The sequence below is a fragment of the Diceros bicornis genome, chromosome 3 (genome assembly GCF_020826845.1).
Source record: "Diceros bicornis minor isolate mBicDic1 chromosome 3, mDicBic1.mat.cur, whole genome shotgun sequence".
Taxonomy (NCBI): domain Eukaryota; kingdom Metazoa; phylum Chordata; class Mammalia; order Perissodactyla; family Rhinocerotidae; genus Diceros; species Diceros bicornis.
This window is the reverse complement of record NC_080742.1, coordinates 85,410,754-85,428,393: the sequence shown is the minus strand read 5'-3', so window position 1 is coordinate 85,428,393 and position 17,640 is coordinate 85,410,754. Positions and strand designations below refer to the sequence as shown.

At 39.7% G+C, this 17,640-nt stretch overlaps 1 protein-coding gene across 2 annotated transcripts in view; it reads left to right on the top strand.

Moving 5' to 3' along the window:
* PTN (pleiotrophin) overlaps nt 1-17,640 on the top strand; it is a 100,501-nt gene that overhangs the window by 72,004 nt on the left and 10,857 nt on the right. For both annotated transcript variants that reach the window (XM_058569365.1, XM_058569356.1), the window contains exons 2-4: nt 3,586-3,701; nt 4,564-4,737; nt 6,900-7,061. In XM_058569365.1, coding sequence (XP_058425348.1) covers nt 3,587-3,701; nt 4,564-4,737; nt 6,900-7,061 — 451 coding nt within the window. In that variant the 5' untranslated portion in view covers nt 3,586. The remainder of the gene's footprint in view (nt 1-3,585; nt 3,702-4,563; nt 4,738-6,899; nt 7,062-17,640) is intronic.

Genomic DNA, 17,640 nt, shown 5'->3' with positions numbered 1-17,640 from the left:
GTGGAGCTGAAGTTTAAGCCAAACCTTCTTCCTCCAAATCCCTTATTAGTCTTTCCAAACAGAGTGCTAAGGGACACATTTCAGCATCCTTGTCTTGTGTATACACTAGATGTTAATCATCTTAAAAATTTCTAGATCCTATTTAAATACTAAAGGAAAGGAAAGCTCTTTTTTCCTTCTAATCCACTATTTCTCTGCAGAAGAGATCAGGATTTAATAAATTAACACTTTTCCCCTGAGCTGGTTTCTTTAACTTTAATTTCCTTTAAAATTTGAGCTTCAGACTTATTAGTGACTGAGATAACAACAATAATTTCCAGACAACAGCACCCATCTATGGTATTCTTCAACTTAACCATTAAACCCTATAAAACGAAATCTCTCAGGACAAGTACAAGGAAAGATGGCAGTAGAAGGGGGTGAAAATAAGGAAATTATTCAAATTAACTGAGCCAGTTTAGCAAGCCTTCTTCTTCCACTGTTTTATTTTCCTCAGTGTGAAACATAAGTCATGATCCTGACTACTTCCTTAAGGTTAGTGTTCTTGCCTCTGCACTCATCTAGCACCCTGCTGGAGAGCAGGCAGGGTTAAACTGTATCCAGAGAGAGCTTTTGCCTTTATTTGATGCTAAGGACAAATAAACAATCAACTATGCAAATACCACAAGCGAGGAAACTGTTATCTACACATGTACTCATTGCTTAAGCATTTACTACAACAGCAAGGCACCAGCATGCTAATTGGATATTGTTTTCTGCACACTTGAATTTTTGGATAATTTTAATCATCCGTTTTCTAAACCTCCTTACTCTCTTCTTTTAAATAACCTTTATTCATTTTCTCTACCCAGAAAAATCTAAGCTATCAAAATATAGGCTTAAGCAGAGTGGCAGGCAAAACAGGAGGAAGGAGAGAAGAGGTTGAGAAGAAAGATACACTCCCACTCAAACCTGTTGCTGATCACATATTTTACACAGGTGACTCCCTGTACACATGGATTTGTGTACATTTTTCCTTAGAACATCTAAAAGCTGAAATTCACCATTTACCGACTTTTTAATATTCTGAATTGTTCTGAATTAATATCAGAAGTAGATAGAATGTATTTCCATTCTGCTAACTCTCCAACTCTCATCGCAATTCCAATATCCCCTTCCTTCTACTTGGCTCACACTTCAGTTAAGATAACTTGTTTAATAGACCATTCTATGATTCAAAAAAAATTTATATGGTTAGGAAATTCTTGCCTGTGTGGGCTTTTTTTCCTTGAAATTAAGTGAATTTAACTTGATTAAGAGAAAGCTCTTTGAAAATAATTATAAAAGTAAGAGCTTAGCAATGTAAAACTAGAAATGCCGCAGTTACAATTAGCCAGTGATAGCACCTTTCTATTAATAACTCTGTGTTTGTGCGTGTGTGTTATTGATGGAAGGTAGAGTTCTTTCTATTTCTGCCAGGTGGCCATGTTTCTTCAGTGGGCTCTGAGGTACTCCTGATCTCTGTTCCTGTTGTATGTGTCACAAGGCTCTACAAGGATCATCCCATTGCTTGGCCAGAAAGTTCTCTCAAGAGCTGCACTTCCTCGGTGGGAATTTCTGAGTTCACACAATAATCTAATTCACAATCTAAATACTTCAGGTATTGTAGATAATTGTTAAAGATGAAGGCAATTTTAACTTGGAAAGATTGCCTTCTCAGCCTTCATTTTCATTTTGGCAGCCATGGACGCTGCTGAAGCAGGGAAGAAGAGAAACCAGGGTAAGCAGTAGGGTTATGTAGGCAAGAATCATTAAAATTTAAAGGTTCTGAATTGAAAAATTAACTTACCATTTAAGAAAACTCAAGTGAAAAATTTCTGCCTCCAAAGTGGCTAGTTACTGAGGGTAGGTTCTCGGACAACCTTTGGAGAAAGCAACAGAAGACCTCCACTTTGGTTAACTTTATACCTAATAATTTTAAATGATATTTGAATATATTATGAAAAAGTATAGTAGTATAGATGCACTAGGGCGCTCAACTCTGAGAAAACTTGCCAACCAGTAAGTCTAAACTGGCTTCGCGTTTCATTTATGCCCAATGAAAGGCATAGGAAAAGTCTCAGAATCAATAGGAACTCTGCTGTGTGACCATCAGTGAGGTATAGTTATAAAAATTTAGCAAGTGCTGGAGTGATAGAGTAAGTGATCACTTTAGTAAGAGAGAGAGATGGTGAGTAGCTAGTCAGGATTTCTAATTCAGTGAAAGGACCAAATGACCAAAATATTAACTTTAATTTGTAAATAAAATCTGCTTCATCCATACAATGGAATCCAAAGCCATCAATTTGAAGAAAAAAAAAAAATCCATAAAGGATAGCATTTTCAGTGTTACAGAAAGGGAGACAAATTCACTGACAAGAATATCATTTCATAGATATTTGTGATTGAGAAAAACAAATTGTGGAACAGATTTATCTCAATCCCTTCTATATATATGAGAGGTTTTATAGAATTATCTCAATCCCTTATATATATATGAGAGGTTTTATTGTTTATACTCAAGAGAATGTTAAAAACATTTAAATTAATCTATTACCACTTCTGGAAAAAACATCCTCAGAGATAATGACCACAGGTCATTACTGTCATTTTTATATGAAGTCATCATGAACACAGCAGATAGAAATAAATAACTGCCAGGTGAGTTGCTGAAGCTAATGACTTTAATGAAGCCTTTGGGAAATGGGTTGTCCTGGGGCTTGGATTGAGACTTCCTCAGGTGTGTTTGGCAAGGTGACCATATTGACACTCGGCTGTTGCAAGTGACTTCAAGTTCTAGGGGAGTCTTTCTAATGTTATTTTGGGATTTTGATTCACATCAATTGTGGATAATTTCAGATTGTGAGTGAGTGTAAAGACTTTTCACTATATCCTAGAATTTAGAGGATTTTCAGCACATGTGAGTTTATATGTGTTTGATGTATATCAAAGGTGTGCTAGCTCTACTTCTATTTTGTGCTTCACTCTTCTGTGGACCAATGAATAATGGAACAATGATGATGAGATTATCATGATTATGGGAAAAAATGAAAAAAAATCAGAGATGTTGGTCATTACTGATGCATCTAAAGATACAATAAACAAATACTTGCACAGATAATCCATTCATTGTCCAGGTGGACTGCAACACCATGGTTGTCTCCAGGAATTGTCAGGAGTTATGAAGATGACTACAGTTATTGACATTACCAAGTGTCACTATCAGCAGGACTTACTGTAGGAGTCTGCTCAAACCCATGCCATCAAAATTCTTTTGCTTCTATAATTCTTGAAGCAAGAATTATAGCAAATAGTTGGGTGTGAAGTCTTATATGGAGAACTGTTGTAGTTTGTCAGTGAACATGTGACTGATTGCAGAAGAACACTTATTTCAGTGGCTCTTGGAGAGACAAGGTAGAATTCTGTCTAAGATAAAACTGATATAAATTTTCCTAAAATCTAGTATTCCAAAAATGGAGAATTGAGCCCTTCGTCAAGGAGTTCAATGAGCCTTCCTTTCTGACTTAGGTTGACACCACTTTCTTCTGTTTCTCTGTTTATTCCTAGAATGCAGTCCCAACAGTACCTGCAGCAGCGTCGAAAATTTGCAGTTGCCTTTTTGGCATTCATTTTCATTTTGGCAGCTGTGGACACTGCTGAAGCAGGGAAGAAAGAGAAACCAGGTAAGCAGTAGGGTTATGAAGACAAGACTTTTCATTGATTAATGTCCGTCTAATCCCACTACCTGATTTTATCCTTCCTCCTTCCCTTCTTCCCTTTCTTCCTTCCTTCAAGTATTTACAGGAACCTACATGACATTTCCTCTCATTTTCCCCTCACTGTAAGCCTTGAAATATAGATGATGATCATTAACACAATGGTCATATTAGCAGCTACTGTGTACAGAACACTGGCCAGCAAACAGGTGTTTTACTTGCGTTGCCTCTGTTCCTCAAAAAGAGTTCTGTAAAGAATTTTTGTTTAATCTTATATTTACAAAGGAGGAAACCGAGGCTCAGAGAGGATAAAGCACCTTTTCTATGTCACTCCCAATGTCATAAGTGGGCTGCGGAGCTGGGAGTCTGCTTACATCTGTGATCCACCACACTTACATTATGCTATTCCATCTATAAGATAGAGAAAGGAACATGGACTTGCACTGAAGTCGCTAATCTGACAACTGTTACTTCTAGTAGAATGTTTTCTCATTTTCCAGGTTTAACTATTTTTGACCATCTTCTCCTTTATAGAAATGTTTGCTTCTGAAAGGGGATGTCAGTAAATCACTTAGCACAGCCCCAGGCACATAGAGTTAAATTAACATTAGTTCTAGCTCCTTCCTCAGTTTTCTTTCTCCCTTCTCTTGGTCATTCATTGATTCAATCATTCAGCTAACAGCTATCAAGTTCCTACTATCTATTGGACACTGAAGATAGAGGTAAAAAGCACAGAACATGCAATTAAGGTGCTCAGGAATGAACTTAGTTGTATCTAGGAGTTAAAGAGTTTTCTGAATGTTTCTTATTTTTTCTTCCTTCCTTCCAGAAAAAAAAGTGAAGAAGTCTGACTGTGGAGAATGGCAGTGGAGCGTGTGTGTGCCCACCAGTGGGGACTGTGGGCTGGGCACCCGGGAGGGCACCCGGACCGGAGCTGAGTGTAAACAAACCATGAAGACCCAGAGATGTAAGATCCCCTGCAACTGGAAAAAGCAATTCGGAGGTAAGTCTCACCCCTGCTGTCCTCTTGATTTAATCTGCTCTGAGCTAATTCTTGCAATCTCCTACCAAGTGTCTTTTGAGATTGACTACTATTTGTTTTAAATGTTTGTTTTATCAGACACAAAATAACCAGACATCTTGCCTAGCTCCGAGGTTTCTCAACTTCAATGCTACTAACATTTTGGGTCAGATAGTTTTTTGTTGTGGAGGGCTGTCCTGTGCATTTAGAATATTTAGCAGCATCTCTGGCTTCTACCCACTAGTTTCCAGTAACACTCCCCGCCTCCACCAACTGTGACAACTAAAAATGTCTCCACATATTGCCAGATGTCCTCTAGGGGTCAAAATAGTGAAGCATTGCCTTACCAATAGGGACATAAAATATACCCTTGATTCCTCCTAACAGTGTTCATTGATCCCTCTTCTCTTTCCTTTCTTTCCTTCTTCTAAGTTCCTTTTATCTTCCTTTCCCCTTTTCTTATTTATTCTCCCCCTCCTCCAGATCTCTTTCTGTTACTTTCAAGCCCTCTCTCTCTTTGATCCTTCCTCCACACTGGTTCACAGATTTACTTCTCGAATCCGGCAAGGCTGGTCATAGCCACTTTTCATAGACTTTTCTCTCACTGACTATTGCCAGTTGTATGCTGGCCTCATCTACCCCGTTGAGAAAGAATCTTTCAACACTTCCAACCTTAAACATGCGATCGAATACCAAATTACCTGTTTTTTTCCACATTCTAGACTTTTTGTCCTTCTTAGCCATGATAGGACATGATGCCCCAAATGTTCTCACTGTTCTACAGAAATTACAGGCCAGTGAAGAAGGACAATGAATATACACACTACATCTTTTTCATTTTCTATAACCTTTGGGGTACTTTTTATGAATGGAGATAAGTTCTATAAAAGCATGGTGAAATTCAAAGAAGTTTGGTCTTAAATTGTATATGGGCACCATAAAGACCTATCTACAAAAAGTTTTAAAAAGTGCATCTTAAAGGACTTGTATCTAGAATATATAAAGAACTCTCAAAACTAACAATTTAACTAGAAAGTGGGCAAAGGACATGAACAAACATTTTACTGAAGAGGATATATAAGTGGCAAATAAACACCTGAAAATATGTTTAGTATCTTTTCTCCATTAGAGAAATAGAAATGAAAACCAGTGAGACATCACTATACAGTCTTCACATATCGGAGTTGCTAAAATAAAAAATAACACCAAATGTGAGAGAGGATGCAGAGAAGCTAGATCACTCATACGTTGCTGGTGGGAATGTAAAATGGTACAACCACATTAGAAAAGAGTACGGCAGTTGTTTACAAAACCAAACATGTGTTTACCATACAATGCAGTGGTTTCCCTCTTGGGCATTTATCCTAAGGAAGTGAAAACTTATATTCCTATAAAAATGTATACAAATGTATATAGCTGCTTTATTTGTAACAGCTAAAAGCTGGAAATAACCCAGTTATCCTTTAACTGGTGAATGGTTAAACAAACTGTGGTACATCCATATCATGGAATACTACTCAGGGATAAAAAGGAACAGACTGTTGATACAAGCAACTTGGATGGTCCTCCAGGAAATTATGCTGAGTGAAAAAAGCCAATCTCAAAGGTTACATATTGTATGATTCCATTTATATAATATTTTTAAATGACAAAATTATAGAGATGGAGAATAGATTAGTGATTAGCAGGGGTTAAGGAGATGGGAAGGGAGAAAGGTGGCCAGGCTATGACTATAAAAGGATAACCCAAAGGACCATGGTGTTGGAACTCTTTTGTGTATTAATGGCGGAGGTGTTCACTCATATCTACACCTGATAGTCACACAGAACTGAATGCACGCATACACACACACACACAAACACACACACACATGCGCAAATGATTCCATGTGAAACCTGAATAAGTTCTGTGGGGTGTATCCATGTCAATTTCTTGGCTGTGCTATTGGACTATAGTTATGCAAGATATCACAATTGAGGGAAACTGGGTGAAGGATATATTGGGATCTCTCTGTATTATTTCTTACAACTGCATATGAATCTACAATTACCTCAATACAAAAAGTTAAAAACAAAAGTCTCTATTTCGATGGTACTATAAGAGGAGATTTCTAAGATTTCTGTCTGGTCCTACCCTGCCTTTAGCGGAATGCAAATACCAGTTCCAGGCCTGGGGAGAATGTGACCTGAATACGGCCTTAAAGACCAGAACTGGGAGTCTGAAGCGAGCCCTCCACAACGCGGACTGCCAGAAGACAGTCACCATCTCCAAGCCCTGTGGCAAACTGACTAAGCCCAAACCTCAAGGTGAGCTCCTGCCGTTACACCACAGTTTTAATGTACATGGGCTTATGGACTTAGGCAGGATCTTCAGATGTGGAAACTCAAATTTTCCGGAAGGAAATCTTAGGTGAATTACCTTAAGTAAGGGATTGAAAAAGCCATATAGTGAGCATCACACAATTACTTTTCAACAGGCAGTTGATGAGTTCAGATTGAAGTCCTCTGCACAGATGGGGGTTTTGGAACCATCTCCCAGCACAAAGAAACAACTTAGCAAAACAGGCCAATTAAAACAGTTATGGTATGGTGGCTATATATACTAAGCCCTGAATTGGAACTACATCCTGACAGGTATGAACAGATTTATAAGACCATGAGGCAGAAAATTTAAAATCAAGTCTCTCCCAGATTATCCAACATATATAGTTTTCACATATATAGTTATTTTACATTTTTTCTTTTTCTGCCGCATAACTTGATTTGTTCTGTATTTCTTATACTTCTTTCAGAATCTTTACGTTTTATTAGTTAGATTAGCTTACCAGCTACATTTATCTTGGAATTATTAAATTATGTAGAGCTGTCTTTCTATTCATTCCCAGAATGTCAGACTCTGGTCTCATGATGGAGAAAGTAAACCAAAAACAAACATCATGGCCATGGTTTTATACAAACAGAATCCCAGCTGAGGGGAAATAAGGGGTATTAAACTGTTTTATTTCATAGGTGTTATAGACTGAATTATGTCCTCCCCACATTCCTGTGTTGAAGTTCTAGATCCCAGTACCTCAAAATGTGACTGTACTTGGAGACAGGGCTTCAAAAAGATGACTAGAGTTAAATGAAGTCATATAGATGGGCTCTAATCCAATGTGACTGGTATCCTTATAAGAAGGGGAGATTAGGCCACTGACAAACACAGAAGGAAGGCCAGGTGAAGACGTAGGGAGAAGATGGCCGTCTGCAAGCCAAGGAGAGAAACCTTGGAAGAAATCAACCCTGCAGACTCCTTGGTCTTGGACTTTTAGAACTCCAGAACTGTTAGAAAATAATTTCTGTTGATTAACTCATGTACTCTGTGGTACTGTGTTATGGCAGCCCTAGCAAACTAATACAGTGGGCCTCAGTGAACTCTAACTCTGCTCATTTTTGAGCTCTAAAATGGACCTGAAAATTCATAGTGGCCAGATTAATTGTAAGGAAAAACTCAGAAAAATGACCATGAAGCCCATAATAAATGAAAATAGGGGAAAAAATTCCCCAGATACTAAGGAGGATTGGCTGGCTTGCCAATGGTCAAATGGACTCATTTCGTAGGCCTAGGTCTAGAGTTGTCCACAGAAATGGTTACCTCCAACTGCAGGATGGCCAGGTGCAGGCTGGACCACAGACGATGAATCGAGGATGCAGGCTGCTCTTCCAGATCATGGGAATCTCTGCTGGTTGTAGTGTATTTGGAAGCAAGGACATGGGCCTGGGGTCAGTGCACTGAGTGAGCGTGCCGGCTTTACAAATGTCACTTATCTGGAGACAACTACACAGATCTAATGAAAATTAGTGAAACGGTTCCAAAACTAGAAGAACTCAGAGATACAGTTTTCAAATCAATTTATTTTCAACCCAGCCAGAGAACCAAAATATTCATCGTAAATGTAGAATGGCAAAGAAAAGGAATTAAAGAAGTCTCCATGTTCTAGCACAGTGGTTTTAAACTTGGACTGCACATTAGAATTTTTTATGGGAACTTAAAAAAATCACAGTGCCCAGGCATAACCCAGAACAACTAAATCAACATCAGTAGTTTTGAAAATTAAAATGTTCCTTAAAAGGTTTAAATATTGGCCAAAATTGAGAATTACTGCTCCAGTATAAAATTCATAGAGACCACACACATGCACGCATGCACACACGCACACACGCACACACTCTATCCTTGTTCTCTCCTATGCGTGAGAGAAACTGCAGCTTAATGGGAGAGGAGAACAAAAAGGGAGAGTGATTAGATGGTGGATGGTGGTAGGGCTGGGTGAATGTGAAAAATGTTGAAAAGCTTGGAATAAACAATACAAAGCAGGGACATGATCAAGACATATCCCTCACGATATCCAATAAATACGTTAAGTGAGGACTCCTTTTTAACTGGACTGGTGGATAGTTCACTTTTTTACATTTTCCCATCTAGTAGTGTGTAATGAAGGTTAAAAGTTTGGTTCAGCCTTTCACCCTGAAAAATGGTGGTAAAAATATTTCAAGTGGGTGTACATTCTGTAATTTTTTCTATATCAAAAATTAAAGTATATAATTAATCGAAATGGGATTACCTTGAATGAATTCTGTGTCACAACACTACCAGTTATGTATTTTGTAAGTCATTAAAATGCAACCTTCCTTGTGTGCATAACATACCTTTGTTGAAATTGACCAATCTTTTTCCTCTCAACAATGGAGGGTTTTATGCCTGCCATACTGGCAGCAGGCACTCTGCATAAAGAAAAATCTTATCTCGGGAGTTGAGCTGGGGAGATGTGTCCAATAGAAGATTTTCTTAATGGGACTCACACATACTTTCTATGACATATTTTTCCTGGTTTAAGTAAAAAGTAACAAGTGGCATGTGTGGGTTGTGTGTATTTCTGTACCATTTTTCTCAAATAACCACAAATGTATGTTACAGCTTTCCCTTTAGGTCTCTCTAAACTTAAGATAGCTCATATTTTTCTGATAAATAAAAAAGCAAACAATAATAATAAACAGAATATATTTTATCACTAGTATTGTTCTGTTTCCACTCTCATGCTTTGCTCTAGGTGTTTGACAAGTTACCTCATAAAGTTCCATATATCCTTGCCAGTAGATATTATTACGAAGGAAACTGAGGCCCACTGGTTAATTTGTTTGCTCAGGGTTACATCTCTAATAAATGACAGAGCCAAGATGTGGCTGACTCTAAACTCATGTTCCCTCTTGTACCCTGCTGCTTTCTCACCTAAATCACATATGGGTACAAGCCAATGTCCGCGGGTTTTATTTTCCTTTGAAATAGGAGAAGGTGAACTTTGTAAAGCCCAGTACTGACATACAAGATGACTCCCAATGGAAGAAGCCATTTTCTAGAACATTATTTCTAAAACTGTTCTGGAAGACATCCACCAGGATATAAGTTGCAGGAGGATGGGGATCTGGCCTATTTTGTTCTCTACTGAATCCCTTTTGCTTAGAACAAGGAGTAGAACATAGTAGGTGCCAAATAAATATTTGTATAATACATAAATGCTAAAGGGAAAAGAGGTTTCACACACTAAATCCCCCAAAGGCTGGTGGAAGCTGCAGTAAAGAAGTCATTTAAGTACACTTTTCTCGAAGTTATACAATTATAAATTATTTTCTTCCTTTATTCAGGAAAGAATAAGTCATCAATGCTTTCTCCTATTTTAACTCAGTACATGAAAAGGATAGAGAGAGAGAGAGAACTCACTAATTTTGAATCGGACACAGTGATAGGCACTCTTCATCATTTAATTTAAGCTTCAGAGCAACTCTATGCATTACATTTTATTCATCCTACTTTATATATGAGAAAGCATAGGCTCATAGAGGTTAAGCAACTTGCCTGAGATTTCACAGTGGTGAAAGCCACTGTGGTGGCTTAAGTGGTGAAACCAGGATTCAAATTCAAAGTCAGACAGACACGGAAGACCCACTGCCTTTTCAATTGCACCATGCTGCTTCTGGGTATTACAATCTCATGAAACTCTGGCCGTATTAGATAAATCTCGATGTCTAGAGGCATTAAGTGGTAGAGCTTCTGGGGACCTTGCCTATCATCTGATGTAACCCTCATGTAACAAATGAGGACAGAGAAAATCAGTGATTCGTCCAAGTCCATCCTATTGCTTAGTAGCAGAATCAGTTGCAGGTTTTGTTCTCTTTTGATGTCATTTTTCTGCCTTTTTAACCCGGTCACTGAACTCACAGCCAAAAAGTCCCTTTTCCCCCTCATTATCCTCATCAAACTCATCATCAGTCCTGTTTTGTTCATCTGCTTATTTGTTTTATAAAACTTTTCTGCTTGGTTTCTGGCCTCTTTTGTTTTGGGAAATGGTAGCGGATTGTGTGAAATCCACTGTGGTGTGGAAAACATGCTGTTTCCATTTTGGAATGGAATATAACAATGTTAGTAAGGATGTGACCAGCCAGCATTAAATTGAGAAAAGACTGGAGAATATCATTGTGACTTGATTACTAATAAGGCTAAAAGAGGAAAAAATTGCTTGGGGAGAGAGGACGCTTAATATGTAGAGTTGCCATTTAAACTCTGGGAAATGACTAAATATCCCACTTGCTTTGGTTAAAAATTAAAATTCATCACACTCCAGTCTAACAGCATTACCTCTTGAGGGATAGAAGTGGTCCTTCCTATTGCTGTTGCACAATTTTGTACAAACTCTACCCTCTAGCCTCAGTCCACAATTTCAATGATATCAGATAGCAAGTAGGAAACCTTTATCTAAAGATTCTCTTGTGTTGGAACCCCACTTAAACCAAGGAGAGCTTTTAGTCACCTACTTCTATATTATATACCCAAAAGAAGAGAGAATATTGATATTCTTATGTAGACATGAGAATTGAAAGATGCATAATTAGAATGTAGCTTTCTTGGGGATGGGGACAGGATTGCCTTGGAGAAGGTCATTGATTGACTGTAAGATTGTAACTGAAATTTGCTTAATTGCTGCCAGAATCTAGCAGGGATAAATTGATGAGCAATTGTGTTGGACACTTGAAATTCTAATTTTTTAGGAAAAGAGATTGAGAGTATTAATTAAAATTATTAATTAAGAAAATCTTGCATCTGTCAGGGTTTTTGGCTGCAGCAAGATCTAATCTAGCTAGTTAAGCAGAAAGGAGTTTATTCAAGGGTATTATATAGCTCACAGAATCTCCAGAAGGGGCAGCGGATTTGAGTTGGATCCAGCAATATTGCAGCAGAAGGCAACAGATCCAAGAGAAATGTCAAATGAGACCACAAATGAGTGATGTGGCAGAAACCCTCTTGCTGAAATTACCCACTACTCAGTACATATGATGCTAGGAATTGAACACTGGAAACTCCACCATAGCTGTCCCCCCAAAACCAGACCCTTCCATCACCATTCTGGCCAAAATATCAAATCTTCCCAAATTTGGCCCTTTTTTCTGGTTGCTCACTTCTACCTCGAAGACTTAAGTGTGCCTGCTTGGTGGAAATGAGGTCACATATAAAATCCTGCTGCAAGGGAGTTTGGGAAATGAATCTTTACCTTTCCAAACTTTACCTAAATATGAGAAGAGAAGCCGAAAGGGTCTTGAATTGGTATTTAGTGAGCAATCTGCCAAGGAGTATGCAGGAATGTCAGACTGTGTTGGAGTATGTCATTACACCTAACTCTCTCTCCTATTGGGCTAGATTAGGCATGGGCGTTTCTTGGGGAAGAAGTTGCCGAGAGTAATCTTATATTGGGACAGTTGAGTACCCCACTGTAGAAAGAGTTAAGTCTCTCCTTGTCGGAGCCACTAGTAATGTTTTGTTGAGTCATTACAGTCTTTTCAGTTTGAGAAAAATCTGCAGGGATAATTGAGCTGTGAACAAGCGGAGAACGTTGGAAATGGGTCAGCAGTCTGTGCTGTATAAAAGGTCAGAGCAGAGTACCCTTCAGAGGGCAAATAACTCTTTTCCAAGCCACTGTTTCTCAGTGGCCCCCTTGGAGGATGGGCTCACTGTAGAATTAGAAGATGGCCAAGCTAAGCGGGGCTGGCAGGATGGGCCCGTCTGCGGAGGAGCCCTGGCCCTTCAGGCAGTCCCGTCTGTGGGAGCAGGCACAGCCCAGGAGAGCAGGCTTCTGTTAGTTATCACTGGAGTGCAGAATCTAAGCTGAGACTGAGGCAGGGGCTTGTGTGGAAGGCCCCTAGATGAGCTGAGATTGTCTTAGGTGCCACAAGTGATATGGCCTAATGATTGTCTTGGAACATTCTAGAGTCTTGAGTTACTGTTGTCATGGAAATTATTAATTGTGATTTTTTAAATAAGTTACATAAATAAAGGGTATTGTGAAGCTCCTTTTGATATCGACAGGCCAGCAATGCATTCGTGTCAGCCTCTGAATTTGTCTGGCAGAAGGGTATTCTCAAATGGTCTCCGGGACCGGCAGAGGCAAGAGCACATGGACGGATGTCTATGTTACAGGTGGTCCAGGGAGCAATGTTAATCCCTCCTGCTATCCTGGGTCCACCAATTCACACTCTACTGTTACCAGATCCTTGTTAAATTTCCGTGCTCACGATAACCCCAATTCCTTTTATTTCTTCCCAGCTATTTCTAGAAGTTTGCCATCTCACTGCTCTTTTTTTTGGACAGTTGCCTAGCTGTATCTTAGGTTTGACAATTCATCTTTAAAGATCAAAAGAACGGCAACTGTTTAAGAGCAAGACTCAGCAGTGTGCGGGACACAGCATTTGGCAGCTGATTATTAAATGCGAAAGGGGGTCAGTAAAGTGATATTCCCAGCATTCTCAATTCTCTACTGCTAAAGAGATTCTTTTGTTAGTTCTTTTCAAGATAAAAAAAGTTCCCCAACATTTCTTTCTATTTTCTGGGCTCTGACGTGCCTTATGAATGAGCATGGCAGTACTCTGTGGATGGGCTGTGCTAGGCTGAGAGACTTTCAACTGTGTTGAGGGAGGTGAAGGGGCAGAATCCCACTGCAGGATGGCCTGGGATGGGCCCCCTCTCCCTTGGGACCCCCAACAGGGTTGATGGTTTCCACGCTTGCATTTAACCAGAGAGAGGCAGCCTGGGGTGCTTTGTGGGAATTTTGTTCTTCTTGATCAGAGGGAAACTCTCTTGTCCAATTTGGTCTCAAGAGTTTGATTTCTTTTTTATTCTGCTTGTGGAAATGATTTTCAATATCTATACTTTATTTCCCATCCATGATACTATACTTGAAGTGAGAAGATCTGTTCTGCCCCTTTCTTATTAGAATGAGAACTGTTTCATCTCCTGTAAATTAGTCTACAATGAATGCCTCATAGCATTGTTGTAAAGATAAAATGAAGTCATGTAGGTAAAACGGCTTGATAAATGTGCAATATTTTTAATACAAATCCTTCCTTCCAAATGAATTTCTTGAGGTGGGTGTTTCTCTTAGCACTTTTTCAGGCAAAATAATTATGGTGATTACAACAATAGTAATTATAGCTAATATTTATTGAGAGCCTAGATGTTTTGAGTATATTTTAGTACATTGCTCATACATTGTGCCATTGAATATTCACAAAAACTCTGTAAAATAGTTGCCACAATCAACCCCAATTTTACAGCTGAGGAAACTAAGGCTTCAAGAGGTTAGATGCCTAGAGTAAGAGTACCCAGCTAAGAAGCAGAGGGGCAGGACTTAATTACAGGGCAGTCTGACTGTAGATCTCCTGCGTTGTGCACAGCTCCTTCCCCTGTCTATTCAATACAGGTATCTCAGTTTCATATTTAAGAAAGGTAATGAATTCCAGACCCACTTATTCTTCCTGAAATCCCTTAATCATGGCTTCCCATCGGCAACAGCATCAGCTCCTGACTCCTTAGCGGGACCTCCTGTGCGGGCATCATCTGACTTGGCTCTTTCCTGGTCCTTGCTCCAGACACTGCCCATATGCTCTGCCTCAGTCACACCGACCTCCTGGAGATGGCTGAATGGGGCATGATTTCGTAGATGTCCATTTCTCTGCACCTGTGGTTCTAGAAACCTGGAACCTCTTCTACTTCTTCTGTGCTTCATACATTTCATTCTATAAAACCTAGCTTGTTCATTCAGCAAATATTTATTGAGTGAGTGTTACATGCTAGAGTGAGCACCAGGGATAAATTAATGATCTGTACAGACCTATGGCAGTAGGAGAAGCAGAGGGTAATCCCAGCGTACTGCAGAGACTGACAAATGCTGTGAAAAAGACAAGCATATGGTCCTTTGGCATTGTTTCCAATTTATTCATTTATTTGTAAAATCTATTAAGAGCATGCAATGGATCAGGCAGTGTGTTAGGTGCTCGTGATATTAAACAAATTTCCTTCCCTCTTACTGCTATGTTGTTAAATAGCATAAGCACTATAAGTAAATAAGAGTGACAAAAATAACTAAATAATAACGAACATGATAACTACATATTGGAATAAGTCGGCTTAAAAACTAAAGAGCCAGGTGTTAGAGTGATTGGGTTGCCTGGGGTGGTGTGGCGGGAGCTAAGTTACATAGAGTACCCCAGGAAAGCTTCTTGGAGAGGTAACTTTTGAACTTGGTCTTGAAGATAGAGAAGGAGCTAGCCACACTAGTGTTCTAAGTGAAACGAGGGGAAGTTCAAAGTCTCTGAGGCCCAGAAAGCTTGTTTTGTTCAAGGACTAGAAAAGAGATCAGTGATAAACTTGCCAGACTTCCCTTCCCAAGCATTAAGTCGCTGCCTTCTCTCTGAGGGCTGCCTCCTCTGATAAGACATTCATTCATTCCTCTGTAGTGACTGCAAATTTGAGTCTCCCAACACTGAACCTCTTGAGGGCAGGAGCCACATCTCATTCACTCTTGTAAGTGACTACGTGTCATAGTCCCTAGTCCATGAGAGGAACTTGATGAATAGTATTAACTTGAATGAATGAATGATGTGTCCAACTAATGTCCTAGTCTGGCTCAGCATTTCCTGAGCATACTAAAAGTAGTTTCTATTTATCGAGTATTTAGGATATGACAGGCGTTATACTAAGCCCTTAGCATGCATTGTCTCACTTAAGCCCCACCAGGACCCATCATTTATTCACTGGCTTCAAAAATGTACAGAGACATCACTGTTAAAGCACAATGCACTCACCTGGAGGAAGAGTCCTCTGGGTGTTTACTCCCATCCTTATTAAAGAATTTTTAGTCCTACTTGCCAGGACAGATGTGAGAACTAGGAACTATAAATGTTTGTAGGGTTTACTTCACACTGTGTGTCCGCTTTCATCACCCTTGGTAAATTCCACACTCAGAGGCTCATGAGCTGTTCACACCCAAAACAGCTATACAATAATCAGTATTAAGGAGGCTGCCTGAGAGAACAGTGTTCACACTAATTAGTTACTGGGTCAAGGGACCTTCTTTTTTTCCCCGCTGAAGTATTTGTATTTCTTCCCTCTACCTTCTTCTGGATTGAGAATTTATGCTTCGTGTTTTAAGTTGCAGCCGTTGTCATCAGCATTTCTTGAGCATCATAAAAGTAGTTCCCATTTATCGAGTATTTATGATATGACAGGTGTTATACTAAGCCCTTAGCATGCATTGTCTCACTTAATCCCCACAGCAGCCCTGAGGAGATCTGTTCACATTTTACAAACGAGGTCACTAAGGTTGCAACTTGTACAAGGTCACTCAGCCAGTGAGGGGTCAGGCTTGAACTTGAAGAACTCTGTGTCCGGAGTTCTTTTCCATTATATCAATGCTTCTCAAACTGAGATCTCTGTAAAGGATCTCTTTGGGTATTCCAAAAGGAATTAATAATTTTGATTTTTGTTTCAACAATAACCCTAAAACTTTAATATGAGCATGTTTGGGGTCATTTATGTTGTCGTGTCAGATGGTTTTTGGCTCAAGCTTGTCTTTATGTAATAATTGCCTGAAGCAAATGATAACTTTTAGTGCTGCGTTTCTCAAGCTGGGGTCCTTTAAAAGGGCTACCTTCCTCGAGAGCGAGACAAGCAGCGCAAGGAACCTGTTACACCCAGAGGCCTCCCAGGCTGGATTCAGGATTGCCTCCCCTCCACCGTAAGATTCATCGAGACCCTGGTGCTTCACAAGGATCAGAGAGACCGGTGTCCTGGTAACAGACGCAGCCAGTGGAGACACTTTGCACACTCCCGACGACTCCAGCCAGCTTTGCAAGCCTGCAAGACCCTCCAGGGAAATCAAGGCGGGCTGGCTGCTGCTCAGCACACAGGGGCAGGGAAAAGAAAAAAGATAAAGACTTTTTCTAGGGAGTAAACAATATGTGTAGAAGAGCCCATCGGAACTCCAAAGAGCAGGAAGCGGGTAAAAATTTTCCTGGTGTCCTACTGGCCAGCACACAGTGGGCAAGGCCCAGAGCTGTTCGCACCGTACATGGGCTAACGCATTCACAGCGCTTGCTCTTGCAAGGCTTTTGAAAATTATTTTCCATCTACAGAAAATAGAAAACTTTATTTTCGTGTCTTTGCCCAGACGCACAAGAGTAATAAATTAAGCTGCTATAAAGGCTACTGTCTAAAAATGTAGAGACGTCCAGGGGAACCTCTTTAGATCCAAGCTTTGCTGCTGCTGTAGACAGAGCGCTGGGGGCGATGGGGGGGGGGGAGAAACCACGTGGTGGGGAAACGGAGCTTACCGGCTTGAAGTCTGGAGGACAAGGAGAGGGGTGACCAGATGAATGCAGTGAGAGCTTGTGAAACCGCTGATGAGCATAAAATCCTACACTACGTGGTACCAAAGTCACATATTTAAATAATGTATATTTAAAAGTCTGGAGGACAAATTAAAAAGTAACAATAAACTCATATATATTTTTTAATTATTTT